At 34.9% G+C, this 20,911-nt stretch overlaps 4 protein-coding genes across 4 annotated transcripts; 3 read left to right on the top strand and 1 right to left on the bottom strand.

Annotated features, from left to right (window-relative positions):
- Positions 1-420: 420 nt before the first annotated feature.
- LOC141614570 (uncharacterized) lies at positions 421-1,949 on the top strand. Its single transcript, XM_074433316.1, has 3 exons — positions 421-1,033; positions 1,143-1,700; positions 1,780-1,949. Exons 1-3 carry the CDS (start codon positions 421-423, stop codon positions 1,947-1,949), a joined length of 1,341 nt encoding a protein of 446 aa, XP_074289417.1.
- Positions 1,950-2,072: 123 nt separating this feature from the next.
- Positions 2,073-4,233, top strand: LOC141614569 (uncharacterized). Its single transcript, XM_074433315.1, has 4 exons — positions 2,073-2,370; positions 2,476-2,764; positions 2,825-3,236; positions 3,325-4,233. Exons 1-4 carry the CDS (start codon positions 2,073-2,075, stop codon positions 4,231-4,233), a joined length of 1,908 nt encoding a protein of 635 aa, XP_074289416.1.
- A 4,308-nt stretch (positions 4,234-8,541) lies between these two features.
- On the top strand, positions 8,542-12,590 carry LOC141612242 (putative receptor-like protein kinase At1g80640). The gene is made up of 10 exons (XM_074430976.1): positions 8,542-8,783; positions 9,222-9,392; positions 9,481-9,734; positions 10,251-10,383; positions 10,481-10,544; positions 10,624-10,720; positions 10,842-10,944; positions 11,665-11,783; positions 11,870-11,959; positions 12,075-12,590. Exons 1-10 carry the CDS (start codon positions 8,627-8,629, stop codon positions 12,249-12,251), a joined length of 1,365 nt encoding a protein of 454 aa, XP_074287077.1. The 5' UTR covers positions 8,542-8,626; the 3' UTR covers positions 12,252-12,590.
- A 775-nt stretch (positions 12,591-13,365) lies between these two features.
- LOC141612241 (aspartate aminotransferase, chloroplastic) lies at positions 13,366-18,822 on the bottom strand. The gene is made up of 12 exons (XM_074430975.1): positions 18,730-18,822; positions 18,526-18,588; positions 18,312-18,389; positions 17,245-17,439; positions 16,778-16,816; positions 16,593-16,682; positions 16,351-16,459; positions 16,154-16,263; positions 15,156-15,299; positions 14,661-14,827; positions 13,854-14,118; positions 13,366-13,745 (listed from the first exon to the last, which is right to left on the bottom strand). Exons 2-12 carry the CDS (start codon positions 18,586-18,588, stop codon positions 13,614-13,616), a joined length of 1,392 nt encoding a protein of 463 aa, XP_074287076.1. The 5' UTR covers positions 18,730-18,822; the 3' UTR covers positions 13,366-13,613.
- Positions 18,823-20,911: the final 2,089 nt, after the last annotated feature.

Genomic DNA, 20,911 nt, shown 5'->3' with positions numbered 1-20,911 from the left:
AAATACGTTAGAATATTAGTTTAACGCATTATTTGTAAAGATCAATCTTTTGGTATTTAGTTACCTAATATAAATAAACACAACTTATTATTAATTACCTATGAATTCAGCCACGATACTCCGGCGCGATTTAACGATGAGCTGATTGAATTACTGCAAAAGATGGTCGACTCACATAATCATGTTGCAAAGACATTTAGGATGGCTAGGGACAGATTGTCTTCCGATGAAAACGTCGACGTGAGTATCAGACTCATCTATAGAAGAGACAGGGATGGGAGAATGTATAATCGTCCAACGGTTTTAGAGGTAGCAGCATTGATCGAGGGTGATTTAGGTCCAAACATGGATAAATGAGATATTATTGTACAAAAGTCATGCGGAAGTTTACAACGTATATCTGAGTTACACCCATTATTCATGGCCCTCCAGTATCCTTTATTATTTCGGTGCGGGGAAGACGGTTACCGATTGGGAATTTCTCACTCTGAAAATTCTCTTCGAAATAGCAATTCTGAAAATCCGCGTGATAAATTAACACTTAGAGAGTGGTATGCATTCCGTATTCAGGATAGACCTTTGTCGATTGAATTTCCAACTCTGTTACAATCCGGTAAAGCCTATCACCAGTTTTTAGTTGACGGATTTGCATCGGTTGAATCTCATAGACTAAAGTTTATACGCTACAACCAAGATCTTCTTCGCGTGGACAATTATAATAATCTTAGAAGAGCTGTTGAACGAGGGGACGTTGAGCCGTCTTCCGCCGGTAGTCGTCTTATTGTTCCTTCTTCTTTGGTGGGAGGTGGCCCATATATGAGAGTAAACTACCTTGATACTATGACCATTTGTAGGTGGTTCGGTTACCCTGATCTATTTATCACGTTTAAGTGCAATCCCAAGTGGCCAAAAATCACCCGGTTTGTTAGAAATAGGGGACTTAATCCCGAGGATCGTCCTGATATTTTGTCTCGCGTATTCAAGATTAAGCTCGAAGAGTTGATGATTGATTTAAAAGAGCGCCATATCTTTGGTAGGGTTAGAGCAAAGTCTGTGATCTTTCATCTGTCGGGTTTAATATTTGGACATATTTTATCAAGCCGTAATATATAATCTAATATGTTTGCGTAATTCTATCACAGTTGTATATACTATTGAATTTCAGAAGCGTGGTCTTCCACATGCTCATATCCTTTTGTTCTTACATCGAGAAGACAAGTTCCCTGAAGCTGCGGATATCGCTAAAATCATTTCAGCGGAAATCCCCGATCCGGTTGAGAATCCTGTGTTACATGCCGTCGTTTGCACACACATGATTCATGGACCGTGTGGAACTGCAAAACCACGATCACCGTATATGGTTGGGTCTACATGCTCTAAACATTTCCCCAAAAAGTGTACCGAAAGAACAACTATCGGCGAAGACGGTTATCCTATTTATAAGAGAAGTAAAACAGGACCAAAAATATATAAGGACAAAGTGGCACTTGACAATGGATCTGTCGTGCCATATAACCTGTACTTATTGCTGAAATATCGTGCACATATCAATGTGAAGTGGTGTAACCAGTCTAAAGCGATTAAGTATCTTTTCAAGTATATAAATAAGGGATCTGATCGAGTGATAATGCAGTCCTCTTATCGACGCCGCAACGACCAATTTCCTGAACAGGGGGACGAGATTAAACGATACTACGATTGTAGGTACCTTTCAGCATGTGAGGCTGTTTGGAGGCTATTCGCGTTTGACATTCACTACAGGACTCCCTTGATCGAAAGGTGCATTTCACCTTCCTGGCGAACAGAGCGTTGTGTTTGATGATGAAGATCCTATTGACGAGATCTTAGAGAAATCATCGATGGGAGTGTCAAAGTTTCTATCTTGGATGAAAGTTAACAGTAGTGAAGAGGAAGAGTTGCAGATAGCGAAGGACTTATTGTACTATTAATTCCCAACTAAATTTGTGTGGAATAAAGATCAGCGAGAGTGGACCCTTAGAAAATGGAATTTTAAGATAGGCAGGTTGCAACATGTGCCGCCGACTTGCGGTGAATTATATTTTATGAGAACCATGTTGAACCATGTAAAGGGACCCAAACGTTACGAGGACATAAGAAGGGTTAACGGCACTCTCTATGACACGTATAAGGAAGCGTGTTATGCATATGGCTTGATCGGTGACGACAAAGAGTACATTGATGCGATAGAGCAAGCAAGCGAATGGGCCTCTGGATTTTATCTTAGAAAACTTTTTGCGACTTTATTGTTATCTGGGACGTTGTCCATGCCAAATAGAGTCTGGGAGGCAACATGGAGTTTTCTAGCAGATGATATCCTTCACAGGCAACGTAATATTCTTCAAAACCGTGGTACTACTTTAATATATTGCTTTCTATTTAGTTCATCTAATTTACATTCTTTGCACATATAATAGTTATCAATACGTTATGATGACACTGCAAACATCATCATAGGTTTGGAACTAACTGATGAGGAATTGAAAAATTATGCTTTGATCGACATAGAAGCATCACTCCAATTAAATGGGAGTAGTTTGGCAAGATTTGAAGGGATGACCCTACCCGATACATCGTCAACAACACATCACGCGAACACGATGGTTATGGATGAGTTGTCTTATGACAAAGAATCGCTCCAGGCAGAACATGCGTCTCAACTATCTTCAATGACTGATGAGCAGACGACGGTCTATAATGAAATTATGGAAGCTATTGCATCCGATCAAGGAGGGGTGTTTTTTGTGTAAGGCTATGGGGGGACTGGTAAAACATTCATCTGGCGAACTTTATGTGCTGCCCTCAGAAGCAAGGGTGAAATTGTTTTGCCTGTTGCATCTAGCGGAATTGCAGCAACGTTGATACCTGGTGGTAGAACAGCGCACACGAGACTTGGCATTCCAATCAATCTCACCGAGAACTCCACTTGCCCCAGAATTAAACCTGGTAGTGATTTAGCGGAATTGCTGATCAGAGCGAAGCTCATTATATGGGACGAAGCGCCGATGACTCATAAACATGGTTTCGAGGTTGTTGATAGAAGTTTGAAAGACGTCATGCGTGTTGTAGATGCGCGTAATGCAACACTACCATTTGGCGGGAAAGTGGTAGTTTTTGGTGGCGATTTTCGCCAAACATTACCGGTTGTTTCCAAAGGGAGCAGGGCTGATGTTGTGCATGCTTCTCTTTGTTCGTCGTATTTGTGGAGTTCATGTAAGGTATGTTCAAAACTTAGTTTCCAAATGGGTAGTAAAACGCTATTCAATTAATTTATATTTTCTAAGATGTGTATGTCTTAAATTTCAGGTGCTTACATTGACTAAAAATATGCGCTTACAAGCCGGAAGTGAAGACACTAATGTAGATGAGATAAGGAAATTCTCGGAGTGGATTCTGAAAATTGGAGATGGGTTGGTCGGGGATCCAAATGATGGTGATGCTGAGGTTGACATAGAGTTCCCCGACGATTTACTTATTCAACACGTGACTAATCCCATTGCCTCCTTAGTAGATATCACTTATCCTGATCTTCAAAATCGGTTATGGAACCCAAATTATCTTCAAGAAAGGGCAATTCTTGCACCCACTCACAAAATAGTTGAAGATGTAAATGATTATGTGTTATCTCTTATCCATGAGGAAGAGAGAATTTACTTAAGCTCTGATGAGGTAAGTAGAGATGATAGAACTATGGGCGAGCCTGACCTTTATTCCACAGAATTCTTGAACAGTATTAAATGTTCTGGCCTCCCAAACCATGAATTGAGATTGAAAGTCGGTGCTATGGTTATGCTCCTTAGAAATATTGATCAATCGCGTGGGTTGTGCAATGGTACCAGATTAATAGTGACAGATTTAGGGAGACGCGTATATAGCTGTACAGTGTTGACTGGTAGTCATAAAGGCGATAGAGTGCACATTGCCCGCATTACACTCACTCCTTCAGATTCCAGTAAATTTCCAGTCCGGTTTAGTAGAAGACAATTTTCCATTGCTGTTTGTTTTGCCATGACAATAAACAAAAGCCAGGGCCAGTCCTTATCTCAAGTGAGCATTTATCTTCCAAGACCGGTTTTCAGTTATGGACAACTTTATGTCGCGATCTCGAGGGTTACAAACAAACAAGGCCTTAAACTATTAATCCGCGACAGTAACAAGCGTACATCGAATATTACAACCAACGTAGTTTACCAAGAAATTTTTGAGTATTTGTAAAGTTCATATTACTTCTACACTAGTTTTAGGCCCGTGCAAAAATATGCACGGGTATATTTCATGTAATAATAAAATAACACAAAATGATGTTTATAATAATAATAATAATAATAATAATAATAATAATAATAATAATAATAATAGTAATAATAATAATAATAATAATAATAATGCCCGTGCGGATAGAATTTTACGGGATTTAATATTTAAAAACTTGAATAAATAAGATACTAATAAATTTATCATTTGAAAAATTTAAATAGTTTGAAACTCTTGCATTTACATATAGAAGAACTTTATTTTCAAACTAAAATCAGAAATATTAGAAGAATTAATGAAATGAAGAAAATAATGTACATATATACCGTAAACACAGAAAATGCAAAGAAGGGGAGGAATGTCATTGGCAGTGAGCTCCGGAGCCACAAATGCGATTTTGGTGAATATATTTTAACATGGACGAACATGAAAATAAACGACAATATTAGACCTGTAAAAATATGACTCGGTTTTTTTAGGGACAAACACCCGTAAATCTTGACCCGCGACCCAAAATGACCCTGAATCCGAAATGACCTGTTATTCTAAGGTCGAAAATCGACCCAACCCGTTCGACCCGATGGTTCAAAAATAAATGAAGAATATTATTAAAATATTAATATTTTTATTTTATATTCGAAATAATAAATATAAAATATATTATATTATTTTTATATTTTTAATTAAAAAAAATATTTAAACGTCAATTTTATATCAATTAATAATAAAATAATTATTAAAATAATGAATATAATAATATTATTAATATTAAATATAATTTAATTTTAAAAAATGTTTTTCGGCTGGAAAATGGTAAAATAAAAGACGTCATAAACTTTTATCTGACCCGTATTCTGACCCTAATCCGACCCAAGACACCTATAACCCGACCTGTAAGGCCCGACTCGAGACCCGACCCGTTTGACAGGTCTACATGACATATTGTCCACTACGGTAAAACAAAAAATGCCGAAGATATAAAGCATAAGGAAACCAAATAAGCCCTAATTAAAATATGGAAAAAAATATTACTTATCTAGGAGATTCCTAACCTAGAAGCTCACACTTAGGCCGCCTCACTCCTTCATGACTCCATCTCACCTCATCTCCCCATCTTGTTCTTTTTGTTTCCCCTAAACTCTCTACATCCTTTTTTTGGTTTTTGCAATAAAAACTCTCTCTACATCCTCAGATCATTTAATCTTTCACCCCTCATATTACTCAACTTAAACAACCTTTTTTCATCTCTTCTCATTTAATGCATAAAAAAGCTTTTCGATAGACCAAATTAACAATTCTATTTAAAACTATAGGATCAGAATTGAAGTTTGAAGTTAATTATTAAAGAAAACAATTAGAAGAAATTCTTGTATGCATGCTCCAAAACTTATATTGAATTTTTTTTTATATTCACTTTCATGTATTTTAAAGTGTATATATTTTTTTCAATTTTTATAAACTTTATATCGGTAATTTCAAATTTATTTATTTTTATTGTCGTTCTATAATTTGAAGTGGTTGTAAATATTTTTTTTGGGTATTTTGTAAATTTGTTTCTATTGTACTGTATCTACCTCTAATACAGTATAAAGATGCATTTTCATAAATTGTAGATTTACCTAAATCTGGATACTTCATATAATATCTATATTTGATATAAATTGTCAATCTTATCTATATTAATACAAAAGACAATACTCAATCCTCATCGCGCCACGTCATTAATGCAGTTTTTTTTTTTTTTGGAAATTCATGTTATGGTGGGACCCGTGAGTGTGCAATGTATTTATTTCTTCAGATTTCCGTCTTTTCAAACATGCGATAAATTCTGTCTTACAACAAATTTTATGAAGTAATATTATGAAAAAATTCTATGAATTAATATTATGAAATAATTTTATATATTCCGTGTAAATAAAATTAATAACATATACGCAGAATGAATTACAATTGCGAGTAAATGAAATTGAATTACATAACTTTTAAAACAAAATTACATAATAATAAAATTACATAATTTCAAGAAGGAATAACATTTATATACGGGATTGAACATAAAACGCAAATGAATTACATACATATGTTAAAGTTGATTATATTAGATTATATTTCTTTTATCCGGATGTAAAGTTTTTTATGTATGCAATTTTTATTTACAAGAGTAGATTACGTTATTTCCTTACAAACCAGTGTATGTGAACACGTGTTTGTAACAAATTTAAACATAAATTATGTAGATCGTAGATTTAGACCAACTAGATAACTACAATAGAAATGCAAAAACAAATATACATCCAAAAACATTAATACTGGCCCAAATATATACCCGTGCAATTTTGCACGGGTTTAAAACTAGTTTTTTGGGTTTGTAGTGCATTTCATAGATTTATTCTCATTATTATTTTTAATTTATTTATTTATTTTTATAATAAATAATTGAAATTCTAATATTTTTAATTTGTTTTTTTGTAGCTAATCAATTAGATCTGATGATAATTGTCTTTTTTTTTTAAAAAAAACATAAAATTATGAATTGAATTTGTTCACAATAGTAATTGAAGCCCAAAATTTTCATATTCTGTTTTTTGTACTAAATCTCATTGATTTAATGATTTTTAAATTTTTTATATATTTTTAGTTATGTTCATTTAGTAATTTTACAAATCTATTTAATTTTTTTATCTTGTTGTTTAGCACATAAAAATATGCCAGATTTACCTTTTTTATGCATGTACTATGTTTTAGTTTATGATTTGATGTAAATTAAAACATTTTAATATATGCATAGTGAAATTCTGAAGAGGGGAATAGGAGAAATTAAATAACTGGAAGTGAATGCGGAGGATTGATTTGAGGAGAGAGACTAAGGGGTTGTTTGGTTGCCTCAGAAAAACACAGGAATTCCAAAATCCCATGAATTGGGATTTAAGACTCTTGTTTGGTTACCCATTTTTTTTCAAAATGGAGGAATCTAGAGTTCCATAGGAACTCTAATTCCTACATCATGTAGGAAGTGGCTGACCAAGCCCCCCCTTGGTCATTCCCAATTCCTGTGTTTTTTAAAGTAATATTTTACTATTCTACCCTTATTAAAAACATAACCATTTAACTCTTCTATCCACCGTCATCTTCTTCACACAAATTTTTTTTCCTCCTTGTTTAATTCATAAAATCTCTTTTGTGACGGCGATATCCGTCACAAGCTTGTGACGGATACGATTTGGAACATAGTTTTTTATAATTTATGCTACTTTAATTTATTTTTATTAGATTTTCTGATAATAAATGGGAACATACGGACAATCATTTTTTTCATGTTGTTAAATCTTGTAAGCTAAGATCAAATTTTGTATGTCATATATATGAATTAAGGGTGAAATAATAAATTTTAGCAAAAGGGTAAAATAGTATTTACAACAAAAAATCATAGGATTTGAGTTATCCAACCAAACAACATACGGGAATTTATTTCATGGGAAGTGTCAATTCCTGGATGGCAACCAAATAAGTTTTGGGCATTTCCCATGAATTACATGTAGGAACTCAATTCATGTGAATTTCTACTTCCCACATGAAATAAATTCCCCCATGAACCAAACGACCCCTAATTAATTGTCATATAAATCATGGCGGGGTCCACATGCAAAATATATCCCTAAATTTAGCAACCAATGAGAAGTCACGAAAAAACCTAGCTTTTATACTAGGTAGATTTGTTGGACAATTTGTATCGTATGGTAGTGATTAGCGTAGTAACAATCGTAATAACATATACGCCGAATATTCAATTGTGGATTTTTTAAATTGTCAAGAGTTTGGAAATTTAATCATGCTCATTTATATGCTTACGAATCTAATTTTAGCGATTGTTACTACGTCCCGTGCATTTTTTGCACGGATTTAACACTAGTAACCCCAATTAAATCCAAACCGAAAATAATCGTATCGTAACCAATTTAAGTGACCCGATTTACGAATTCGATGTTTATGACTATAACCAAAGACCCACGTCAAGTGTGAGAATAAAAATAGACTTATCAATTGACTTAAGACTTAACCGACAATGAATAACGTGTGCAGACGTGCAAGGTGTGACTTTATTTCTTATAAAAAAAAAAAAGTGAAAAATATAAAAATGAGAGAATTGTTTACATATTGTGCTCACTTTTTATAACTACTTGCTTAAACATTATACACACTTTAGTTTCAGTGAATGATAGTGACATCAATAGATTATGACATGTCTTGAATAATTTGTCATCTTTTTTCTTATTTTCTTTTTTCACATTGTGATTCACATTTACATTATACAACAATTTCATTTCTTAACATATTGAACAAACGTAGGACAAAAATGATGAACAAGTTTATGTTTCTTTGTTTTGTTGTTTTTATACAACAACAAAGTTTGTTGTTACATTTCTTGTTTGTTGATGCTACAGAAATTTCTCCTGTTTCATCTCCTCATTTTAGTCCTATGATACCTCCAACAATGTCAGAATTTTCTTCAGGTAATAATACAGTACTCCCTCCGTCTGTCCGTTCACTTCATTTTCATACGCCTGTTCAAAATACGTAAGGATTATTTATTTCATGTTTTTTTTATGGGTTGTTTGAAGATTTGAGATTGAAATGAAATAAACAAATGTAGAAATCATAGTACCCAGATGCCAGATTGTATGTACGAAAATTTAATGTAGGTTATAAGAAATATTATCTTTTTTGGTCACCGTCTATTATTTTGATAAACTAGCTGTCATTAATGCATCAAAGTTGCATTATTTCTGACAAAATTTGCTTAACGTACTACTCTGGAAGTTTTTTTTTATCATATTTTATGAAGTGGGTTTCGATTATCTTTCATTTTCGAAGGTCTGCGAATTCGAGTTAGTTGGATGCATGTTTCTTAGCATTCTCTATATTTTTTCTGAATTAAATTATGTGATCAGGAATTCAGGGTGGTATAAAGAACAGAAAAATGGTTACATTTCACAGATTCAAAGTAGCCCTTATCGTCGCTTGTGCTTCAGTTGGTGTCGTCGTGCTTTCTTTATTTACTATGTGGATTTGGCATAGGAAGTTCTCGGATAAACCTCGAAAGAATCGTCCTAAGAACTCAGGTATTAATGCCACTGATCATAATTCAACTCAATTGGTCTCACAATGAGACTGTCTCGTATAAGAATTAATATTATTTTATAAATGCAGATGTTGTTAAGGGGCTTGCGCTTAATCAATCAAATCTCATTTTCAATACATTGAAAATGAATGCTAAATCTCGAGGAACTGTGATAACAATGGAGTATAAGCTACTAGAGTCTACAACCGACAATTTCGATGAAAGGAACATCCTTGGTGTTGGTGGATTTGGAATTGTGTACAAGGCTAAGCTTGATAGTAATTGTTATGTTGCTGTGAAGAAGATTGATGGCGGCGGTCAGGATGCTGAAAAAGAGTTTGAGGTATGTTTAATTAAAACCTTGCAAGTACATTAATTCAAAAAAAAAAAAAAAAAACCTTGCAAGTACATACAAAGTCCTTTTCACTCTGATTTACTAATATCAACAACATTATCCGAGTTCCCTAGTGACCCCGGCTTGTGGCGGTGCCACAGACCTTATATTAATAAAAATTCATTTGTTTCCTATTTTGTATTACATTTATTAGTAAATCAAGTGAAAAGGATTTTGTATCGTAAAGCAGTAGACTAGACGTGTTTTCCAATGCAATTGTCGTTGATTATTTTGTTAACTTGCTAAATTCGCTTAAGATGTAAGGTTAACAAAATAATCCACGATATCAACGACAAAATTTGTTATCTTAAACGAATTTAGCAAGTTAACAAAATAATCCACAATATCAATGACAATTCCATTGGAAAACACGTCTAGTCTATGCTTTACGATACAAGAAGCTAAAGAGTATAGTAGAATTTGATCCAACTAAAGTGGTAACTAATCTGTGAAATTGCAATGTAGAATGAAGTTGAGCTGTTGAGTAACATTCGGCATCAGAATATCATAACCCTCCTAGGTTATTGCTTCCATGGGGATTCCAAACTGCTTGTATACGAGCTTATGGAGAACGGCTGTCTAGAAGACCAACTGCACGGTAAAACCTTTCACCACTGTCGTTGATATAACATCAGAAAAAATGACAATTGACAAGCTATAGAAGTTGATGTTTTCGTAATTGATCAATTATGTAGGTGCTGCTCGAGGATCAGCTTTGAGTTGGCATATGCGGATGAAAATTGCTCTCGATATTGCACGGTAAAGTATTACTCCGTATCTGTTTTATTATTTCTAATCTCAAATCCCATACCAATAAGTTTGTGTATATCTTGACTAGGGGATTAGAGTTTCTACATGAGCATTGCAATCCGCCCGTCATTCATAGAGATCTGAAATCATCTAACATCCTTCTTGATTCCGAGTTTAATGCTAAGGTATTAATTTCTCTACTGGCAAAAACTCGGATCTAAATACTGAAACTATGACCAGAAGTTTATAGCCTTTAGATATACTGAAACTATGATCAATGGTTCACTTAACCTTGACATTTCATAGGTTTCGGATTTTGGTCTCGCTATCACGGACGGACCTTACGGCAAGAACAACATAAAGCTCTCAGGCACCTTAGGGTATGTAGCACCAGAGTACCTCTTACATGGTATGACAACTAAACTTCAATTCCCTAGACCCTAGTAAGCTGTATATTCTCTATTTTAAGTAGATTTCTTAGAAGAGAAGCATTATTATTGCAATGGTCGGGTTCGAATCGTATAATAATCGGATCTAAGTAGTTGGATCATGTAAATGAATGCAAGTAAGATATTAAATATAAATGTAGAAATAGTTGCACATGTAATGCCCAATTAAAGGGGGAGGTGGGTCAATTATGTTATAAGTGTTGGCTTTATAAATAACCTCATATGGTATTATGGAATGAATGAAGTTGATACCCCTTTATAATTGTTTATCCCCAATTCTAGATGAATTTGGTCCACTATTATTAATTGTTTTATGTTGATTAAAAGTTTTAGATGTCAGGAAAACATGGTTGTCAATGATTCTATACATTACTTTCATTCAATTAACTATTGTCATCTATTGTACTTTTCCTGCTTGAATCATGTGTTGTAGTAATTGTACTTGAGAATTTTAGTATTGAGGTAGTGGGTTTTGACTTTAGAGTGTACTTGATGTAATTCTCACAATCGGCTCGGAATCAGTTTTACCGATTTCGAGCTGAGCTAATTCCGAGGGCTCTAAGAGGTAGCTCATATCATTTACAGCCCTATCCACGTTTCTCGATTCATCATCTTTCCTCATGTACTCGTGTCGTATATTGGACATTTGTGTAAGGGACGAGTTTACATTATGTTTGTAGGTAAATTGACGGATAAAAGCGATGTGTATGCATTCGGAGTGGTACTATTGGAACTTCTACTTGGGAGAAGGCCTGTGGAAAAATCATCACCAGCTCAATGTCAATCGATTGTCACATGGGTATGTCTGATTTCACCAATAAACTATATCTTATATACATGGCTCACATTATTGAAGCCTCCTTTCTTGGTATCATCAAATTTCAGGCTATGCCTCAACTAACAGACAGATTAAAGCTTCCAAACATCGTCGATCCCGTGATTCGAGACACCATGGACACTAAGCATTTGTACCAAGTAACTTCTCAAACCCATTTGTCTTTTTTAATGCCCTCAGCTAGCTTAACTACACACCCAAGAAAAAAAAAATTACGTACTTCGACCAAATCGAATACTAATGATGTATGTGCAGGTTGCAGCTGTAGCTGTTTTATGTGTGCAACCAGAACCAAGTTATCGGCCCTTGATAACTGATGTTCTACACTCGCTAATCCCACTCGTCCCTGTGGAACTAGGCGGTACCCTCAGAATTCACCAAAGTGCACCATCCACAGCGTCATCAGCATCTAATGACCTGCAAGCGGCCTAGCACCTGCAGATGTTCTTTCTTCTGCAACATTGGTATACAGTTTGGAGATCCCATTTGATTGTGGTAAAAAATCTTTTCAAGTCTCAATCGTATTGATCGCAAATGGAAATGGGGTATCGTCAAGATGTTTTCTTTTCCGGCGAGCCATTTTTGTAAGACGTATGGTAACAATTTGTTGTTAGACCAACTTAATACTCATTTACACAAGTGCGGTAAAATGTGTAGATGAGTTGGTCTTCCAATAAATTTATTTATCGATGATATCATATAAAAGTTTTTGTCTTTCGAGACTCAAAGTGAGGGTAGGTTGTGGCAAAGGAAGGACTATCGGTTTTGGTTTTGGTTTTAGTATTACTTACCAACCCTGTAAAAAAGAAATCACATATATATGCATGGTGTTGTATATAAACTGTCCTCTACACATTTTCTGTGTGTTTTTTTTTTTGTTTCTTTCAATATAAGTTAGTTTTAGGCCAAAGGTTGAAGGTCTGCCACAAAATAAGCACCAATGTATATTAAAATACCAAAATGCACGACAAAACCGAAGAAAAACAAGAAAAAGACAGCAAATAAAACTAATAATGGAGACAAAGGGAGCACAACGACACGGTTTTAACTTTTAACCATGTCGTGTCCGCTTAATCGCCAATTATAACTGATGAAAATAAATTTCGGGCCATCTGATATTAACCTGTGTGTATCGAATCAACACAAGGAAAACCCGTGTCCATCTGAACTATGTTCAACTCAAAATAAGCAGGGACTTTCTCAAGTTATTCCGATTATGTTAGTTGCATTGTTAGGAATTAGGCCACTGTTCTTTGGGGTTAGGATGTTAAAACCAAGAAGCATGCAGTCTGCTGCTATTTCCAATACAAAATTCAGCCATCAGTTTTAATGCTGGCAGTCTAAAATTAATTGACAATTAAACTAAGGGTTACCTAAATTGTAGTCTCCCAACAACTATTAAAGCACCAAAGATCCAACTTTTGATGCACACATTAGCTAAGCTTGATAGCTTCTAAAGGAGTGAGACAGTGATTCAAGCCTCATGACTTTACTGTTGGTTGGCAATGGGGAGATCTCAAAAAAAGCATGGCAAACCAAAAGCAAGTATCGCAAATTCATGTATAAGATCGTCTCACTGTGAAACAAAAGTACACGTAACAATATAGTCCACCCAAGAAAAAATTTGGGTAAAATCTGCACTCAGCCGAAACTAACCGGTGTTTGGTAACATGCATACACTAGTGTACATTGTTATTATTACAGCCTTACTACAGGATCTCGCGGTCAAGGTGAACCTCTCACCAAAAATGAAATGGAGTTATCGCGTCTTTAAGTGTTGTGTACGTACATCTTTCAACTAACATTATAGTACGAGTCAATGATGGCATCGGCAAGGTACTCACATTTGGCTGAAGATAAACCAGCAAGCGATATTCTTCCATCCTTTGTCATGTACACATGCCATTTATCGGTCATATTGTCACTCTGGTCAAAACGGTGGGAAACAATGTTAGACGATTTGGCGTGACATTGAAAAAAAATTCGTCGATTTCTAAAGAGAGATGAATTTTGAACGATTTAAGAAAAGTTTACCTGAGCCTTGTTCAGGCCAGTGAATGAGAACATGCCAATCTGTTTAAGGATGTATGACCAGTCTTTCCCACTCTTGTCTTTCGAAACTATGCTGTCATATAGCTTTTGTCTTACACTCTTGATCCTACCAGCCATCATTTCCATCTCGTCTTTCCACTCACCAAACATTTCTGAATCGCCAACAACATTGGCAACAATCCTTGCCCCGTGAATGGGAGGGTTTGAGTACATAGCTCGAGCAAGTCTTTTCAGTTGACTCTTGACTCTGAAAGTGATATGTTCAGTAAACACTTCAGTTGTCTCGCATAAAAGGTATCATCTTGACCAGTTTTTTAAATAGCGGTATTGACCGCGATCGTGGTCGCGGAATTGTCCCCGACTCGGCCGTCGCGCTCTGAATCGCTGTTATCGCGGTGATATTTATTTTACAAGCTTTTGTAGATATTTCATCATCTATTAACTATTTCATATAAAGTTAAGATTAATTCTACTTAGGATAATTAATTTGACCAATGTTATACAGTTTCTAAGAGCTTTTCATTAAAAACCTTGGCCGGTACAAGTTATAACGCGTTCATATTGGGTTCATTGCGGGATGTATCAGGCCGAGTTGGCCGATACACGTTATAAATCGGTCGTCTCGGCCGATACTTTCTTGTTTTCAATTTGCCCGATACATCTCAGGATATCTCGTACCGGCGGCCTCCGATACCGATACATCTCGGCCGAGATTTAAAACCATGATCTCAATAACAAGGAATTCAAAGTATATACGCAAAGAAAATTATACTTGTGTAGTTGCATTACCTCGTAGCAGCATCTGCTGATGAGCACACAACATTGATCGCGCCAATTCTTTCAGCATAGAGACCTAGATTCTTACTGTAAGATTGAGCAACAAGCAGCTCCATGCCACGTGCGGCAAACAATCTTACAGAGGATGCATCTTCATCAAGGCTACCACTGGCAAAACCCTAATAAACAAGGGAGTCTTTCACTTAATTCCGTGGATGAAGAGGTAAATTATACGGTTATACGACTTATACCAGCTTAATCTTATAACATTTCCTTGAGTATTTAGTATTAGTGTATAAAGGCAATTATGAGAAAGGACACATTTCCAGGATCATTTGTTTACGTTTCAACAAACAACTTCCAATATTCAACCACTTCTAGATGGCTTGTTGAATAAAAAGGGCATAAATGGCAGATAAACATGATGATGGGGAAGGACTCGTAAATGACAACAAGATAATAACTATATGAACAGATGACCAGAAATGAACGACATAAACCAATTACCTGATAGGCAACATCAAAGAATGGAACGTGATTCTTCTCCTGAATGACATCAGCAATTTTCTCCCATTGTGCTGGAGTTGGATCGATACCAGTTGGGTTGTGTGCACAACCATGAAGCAAGATAAATGATCCTTCAGGAGCTGCCTGAAATCAGGAAAAAAGGAACATTTCGTAAGAACTTAAAAATGTGGATAAAATAGAATTTTCAGCAGCAAGTTCCTGGTTTTGTTTCGTAATGGTTATCCTAATCATTCACCAATCTCCAACCAAAAGGCCATCCAGTGAACAGTGTACTCAACAGCTCATGGCTTCCACCCCTAACAGTAAAACTCCCTCCATCAAATATACATTGTCCCCATTTAGCGGATATAGTTCTACAATATACAATATGTCTATACTATTTTCAAGGCAATTTTCAGGATGGGTCATTCAGAAACAGGCTCTCCATGTTGATTGATACCGAGGTTAAGCTGTGTACATTTGACCCCCTCCCCCCACCCCGTCATTTGCAATAGCTCTTGACATATTGAAATAATTTTGTTGTTAGTTACGGAGTATTATACAATAGTTTCAAATTTTAAGGACTGGTGAAGGGAAAATAGTAACTTCGAGAAATTTTATATTGTGTCCCCACTTCTCTTTGGAGAAATTAACAGTCCAAAGTGGAATCACTGGATAACCCAAGTCAAATGTGAGCAATAAATTTGGGGAGCAGATATTGCTACGGTCGTTTCATTACTCTAATGATGACCTTTATGCTCTGATTTCATCACAGAGTATCCATGTAGACATGTAGTAGTTTGTAATTCATATTGCTAGTGGAAGGCCTTGCTATATTTTGGAAGCACAACACAATGTCCTAACAAATCATAACTCACCAACCCATCTTTCGAATTCCACCCCAGAAAAGAGAGAAAAAAAAATCAAGGAGGTTATCTCCAACACTAGTACTCCAGTGTTCAATACTAATTCATAACATGGGATTATGAACAACTTACCTTAATATCTGCTATCATCCCTTCAAAATCCAACCCAACTGTTTTGGGATCATAGTATCTGTACTCTGACCATGGAACTCTGGCGTCGTTGAAAATATTTTTGTGATTCCCTACAGGAAATTTCAGAGTTCAATTGAAATGAAGAAAAAGAATAGTCGTCCATAAACTAAAACGGATGAAAGGGATGTGACAGATACCCCATGTTGGAGATGATATCAAAACTTTTGCTCCAGGAAAATAGCGTTCAATGAGTCCCGCTGCAAGGCGAAGGGAACCAGTTCCTGAAAGACTTTGGACAGTTGCAACCTAGAAAGTACAAGGCAATCACTTATTAAATGATTTGAAGAAAGATAGAACTCTAAATTAGAAGGATACTAAGTATAATGACACGTTCAGGAGACGACGAAAAGAGAAACTAATGAATTCTTGAAAGACATACTCTTTGTTCCTTAATAACAGGGTTGCCAGCTCCAAATAACAACTCTGCTGTCGCTTTATTAAAAGCAGCCAATCCTTCAATAGGTAAATACTGCATATGAAATCAATGGAATTAACCAAACAAAATACAAAGGATTGAAGGAATACACACAATGACATATTGACATATCCTGTTGCTCAACATACCTCCTTGTTTTCTCCTCTCTCCAGCATTAGATTCTCTGCCTGAAAAAATAAGTCGTAAATTTTTCATCATTTGAGGTTCTATAAAGGAACCAGCAATTGCCATCCTAAAATTATAACTAACTTTTTCAATAGACACCTAGTTACGCACTATAACCAACGCCTAGAAGGAAATGGCAATTTATTTGTCGAAACAAGATCTCCTAATCATAAGCAGCACAAACATGGAATACAAATTTGCTACTCCAGTCATAAGTACCTAAAAAGCGGGATATGGAACTATGGAAGTATGCAGCATATTCGATGGCTGAATTGCACAGTTATAAATATATAGGATGCATGGTTCGAATGTAGACTGGGTAGCCATATAGAAAGGAAAAATGCGAGTTTTCAACTTATAACAAGACCTACAAGCTGATATTCCAAGATATAAAAAAAATGAAGAAACGCGCAAAAGGCAAAATCTTTACCTTCTTAACAACATTGAGGACATAAGGGTTAAGTTCTTCAGTACGGTATGCTCCAACCCCAAGATTGAGCTTCTTTTCATCCGTGTCAGCCTTAAATGCTTCAGAAACACCTAGAATAGGGTCTGGAGGAGCCATTGTAACACCCTCAAAACAAGAGACATTGACGGTGGCAACCATACTAACCCGACCAAAAGACTGCAATCAAAGACAAATATCTCTGCTATTAATAAGCATGCTCATGAGTTTTTCCAATCTCATCGAAAACAGTCTAAGAAATAAGTGTTGACTCCAACTCATCATATCCATACGTCCATCAAGTCCGTCGGATTTTACAAAAAGTTTAACTCATTCTACAAAGATGTTGATTATCATAACTATTGACCTTTGCAAAATTTTGCAAGTATTCAGTTCAAATTTTATTTCATTATCAATGAAGCCAAAAAAAAAAAAAAAAAAAAAAAAAAAAATTCTGTGACTTGAATAATGATGAAAGTATGAAACAAAGTAAAATGTAACCCAAAACTGTTTGTTCATCATTTTTATCAGTCATTTGATGGCATTCTCGATACAATTTTCATTATTATCATCCAAGAACTACCTTGATGTAAGGAATAAAGATTCATACATTAGAACCCGTAACCCTTCATCTGGGAAAGCCCTTGAGGCATTTTAACCAAACCACTGGCATTATAAATCATAATCAAAGTCTAACTATTACCATATCCTTCCTATATCATTGATGAATCATCCAAATTGTGGAGTCGTACGATATAATGTCAAAATATCAAACAATCACAATTTCCTAACAGTCTATCACAACAATAATGTCAAACAATAGACACAATTAAACGAGGCCGTTCCGATTCAATCCACAAATTACAGTCAAAACATTTATCAATAAATGAGCAAATTGATCCATAACAATACCATTTAACCAACACTTAATCTGAACAACACTGCCAAAAAGTTTACAGTTTCAACAGTAGCAGAAAGATGGCATCTTTATCCAAAACCACATCCAATATAATGAAATTCAGCAGTATAGAGCAGATGATGCTCTAAATTACCTGTAATTTGAAAGATACATTTTTCTTATCTCCCTTAAGAAAAGCATTAGAATCACAGCTGCTCAACTTAGTCCTTCCCTGCAAAATCAAAATTCAAACCCAAACTTAATTCTCATTCATTCATAAATACTCGTCACTCACGGAGAATAAAAAAGGTAAACGAATGATTGAGACGGAGCGGGTATAAGAGAAACAAGTTTGAGAAATGGAGCACCTGTTGAGGAATTTGGAGAGTTAGAGAGGCAGCTGATGAAGTGGGTAGAATTGTAGACGCCATCTGAAATTAATCAAATTAACCAATCATTGTTTGTATAAATAGCATTTTCGTAATATATATGTGTGATAAAAAAGAGCGATATTGATTGCTTAGACTAGCAAAGGATGATCAAACTACAAAAAGGGAGTAAAAGGGGATTACCTTAGAAAGAGAGGTGGATTGTGTGGGGAAGAATTAGTTTGGAATGAGCGATAAAATCTAGGATACTTAACTAGTGAAGGCAATGTTATATATGTATGCTATCTGCGGATTTTCATTGGTGAAATCAACGGATTCATGGAGGGGTACTTTTGGCATCTTACATTTAATTTAACTAACTACTCCCTCCGTCTTACGCTTCGTTTGACACGACATTTTAATTAGTGTATCATTTGAGAAATCAGATAACTAAAATAACTTATTTTCCATTTTTTACCCCTTTATTCAATAATATTAAATAATTTTGATATCGGTTGACGTCATTTTACCAAAATCACCTTTTAAGCTAGTTTGCCAAAAACATTTTTATATAATTACCTTATCAGCTCATAATTTTTAGTTACCTTTTCAGGTTTCAGTTAGCTTTTCAGTTTTCAGCTACCTTTTCAGATTTCAGCTACCTTTTCTGATAGTTTTGCCAAACAGAGCCTTAATGAAATGTTTATATACGTTTTATACTCAAAGTCTAAGGTAGAAAGATATATTAAAGGGAAATATAACAAATCGCCCCCATAACTCTGATACAATGTGCAATCAAGTCCATTAACTTATAAATGTAGTAAATCAGTCTCATAAGTTTATCTTGATGTGCAATTAACCACATATTTTATTTTTAAGAATAAAATTTGTTATTAAATATTTTACTATTATTGAAAATCAAAATAATTGATTAGATTTTAATCCTAAAAATTCTTGATTATTAAAGAACATGTTCAAATAATTTTTTTTAAATTTTGGCGAAAATGTTCCTAATATAAAAATTGTTAATGATGTTACAATGAAATTACACGACCAAACTTTTGTTTATAATAAAATTAATTTGTATTTTTCGCTGAATATGTAATTATTATATTTAATTATTTAAGAAATATATTTATAATAGTTTTTATAATAGAAAACAATAGGTTTTAGTTAAAAAAAATGGTAAAAAATTTGATTTGTGCTTAATTGCACATTTTTGGAAAGTTATGGGGCTAATTTGCTACAAGTGAAATTTAAGGGACTGATTTGCACATAGTTCATAAGTTATGAGGGTAATTTGCTACATCCCCGGATATTAAAAACATTACAGTTCTACGAAAGCGTGAATACTCATGTTGGGCCAGTGTGGGAGGTGTCTACTGTCTATAATAGTACGATATTGTTTACTTTGGGCTAAGTCATCACGGATTTACTTTTAAGCTCCTTCACAAACTGCCTCTTACTATTATATATTTTGTAAACACCTATAAATTATAAAGATGATCTTCCATCTTTATTGTACCGACGTGGGATATGAGTTTGCATAACAAATACCTTGTATTTTTGCATTCTCAACATGGTACCCCTACATTTTACGAAATATACATGGTACCTAGACTTTGCAAATAGATCAAGACGTGTCGTGTTCGTATTTGTGTTACATGTAGACGGGCGACGAACCCTTCAACCCAAACCTGACCCAATTATGTTTTCGTGTCGTGTCATTGTTTACCGCCTCTAATGGTACCCCTTAATTTATTTAATACTCCGTAATTCTCAAGCATACCCAATCGATAAGTGCACGTTATTATTTCTGTTAATTGTATATGGTACCCTCAGGCCTTACCCCAACCTGAAATGACGCAGCCTACCAATGACCTGATATTGACTCAACTCATTGAATGATCCTATAACAAACAAACAAACTAGTTGAAAATAAGACAAAATTAACAATTATCTCAATTATTTTCACTTAAAACTACAATTAATTCACATTGTTTTATCATGAAATTACCCATAATACATAAATTAAAATATATGCTAATAACGACCTAACGCTGACCCAAACCCATCCCGAATTAACTTGTCACCCAATAATGACTTAACCAATCATTGACCTAATCTAAGCCGAATCTAATATGGCGCAACCAATAATCAACCCGAGTGACTCAATTATCACCTATACCTACAAATACAATGGATGCAATTATGAAACTGTATTCTCACATGTAAAAAATGAAACTTCAGTCTTCATTTCCTTTCTTCCTTTTCAATGTTCCAGATTTTATTTTGTACTGTACAACAATTGTCATGGTTTAATTTGTTGATGTACAACAATGTTTTTGTAACACCCACACTTATCAAGGAGCCTTTACAAGACCTT

This window comes from Silene latifolia, chromosome 11 (genome assembly GCF_048544455.1).
Source record: "Silene latifolia isolate original U9 population chromosome 11, ASM4854445v1, whole genome shotgun sequence".
NCBI lineage: Eukaryota > Viridiplantae > Streptophyta > Magnoliopsida > Caryophyllales > Caryophyllaceae > Silene > Silene latifolia.
This window is presented reverse-complemented; position numbering and strand designations above follow the sequence as displayed.

Bases quoted from the DNA above. Each gene is read 5' to 3' on its own strand.
- LOC141614570 (XM_074433316.1), top strand. From the start codon at position 421: ATGGCCCTCCAGTATCCTTTATTATTTCGGTGCGGGGAAGACGGTTAC. The intron at 1,034-1,142 runs GTAGGGTTAGAG...ATTCTATCACAG, and splicing joins AAAAGAGCGCCATATCTTTG to TTGTATATACTATTGAATTT. The intron at 1,701-1,779 runs GTAGGTACCTTT...CTTGATCGAAAG, and splicing joins GATTAAACGATACTACGATT to GTGCATTTCACCTTCCTGGC.
- LOC141614569 (XM_074433315.1), top strand. From the start codon at position 2,073: ATGTTGAACCATGTAAAGGGACCCAAACGTTACGAGGACATAAGAAGG. The intron at 2,765-2,824 runs GTAAGGCTATGG...TGCTGCCCTCAG, and splicing joins CAAGGAGGGGTGTTTTTTGT to AAGCAAGGGTGAAATTGTTT. The intron at 3,237-3,324 runs GTATGTTCAAAA...CTTAAATTTCAG, and splicing joins ATTTGTGGAGTTCATGTAAG to GTGCTTACATTGACTAAAAA.
- LOC141612242 (XM_074430976.1), top strand. From the start codon at position 8,627: ATGATGAACAAGTTTATGTTTCTTTGTTTTGTTGTTTTTATACAACAA. The intron at 10,945-11,664 runs GTATGACAACTA...TTATGTTTGTAG, and splicing joins ACCAGAGTACCTCTTACATG to GTAAATTGACGGATAAAAGC. The intron at 11,784-11,869 runs GTATGTCTGATT...ATCAAATTTCAG, and splicing joins GTCAATCGATTGTCACATGG to GCTATGCCTCAACTAACAGA.
- LOC141612241 (XM_074430975.1), bottom strand. From the start codon at position 18,588: ATGGCGTCTACAATTCTACCCACTTCATCAGCTGCCTCTCTAACTCTC. The intron at 17,440-18,311 runs GTAATTTAGAGC...CTTTGATTGCAG, and splicing joins ATGTATCTTTCAAATTACAG to TCTTTTGGTCGGGTTAGTAT. The intron at 15,300-16,153 runs GTAAGTTGTTCA...TCCTGATTTCAG, and splicing joins GGATGATAGCAGATATTAAG to GCAGCTCCTGAAGGATCATT.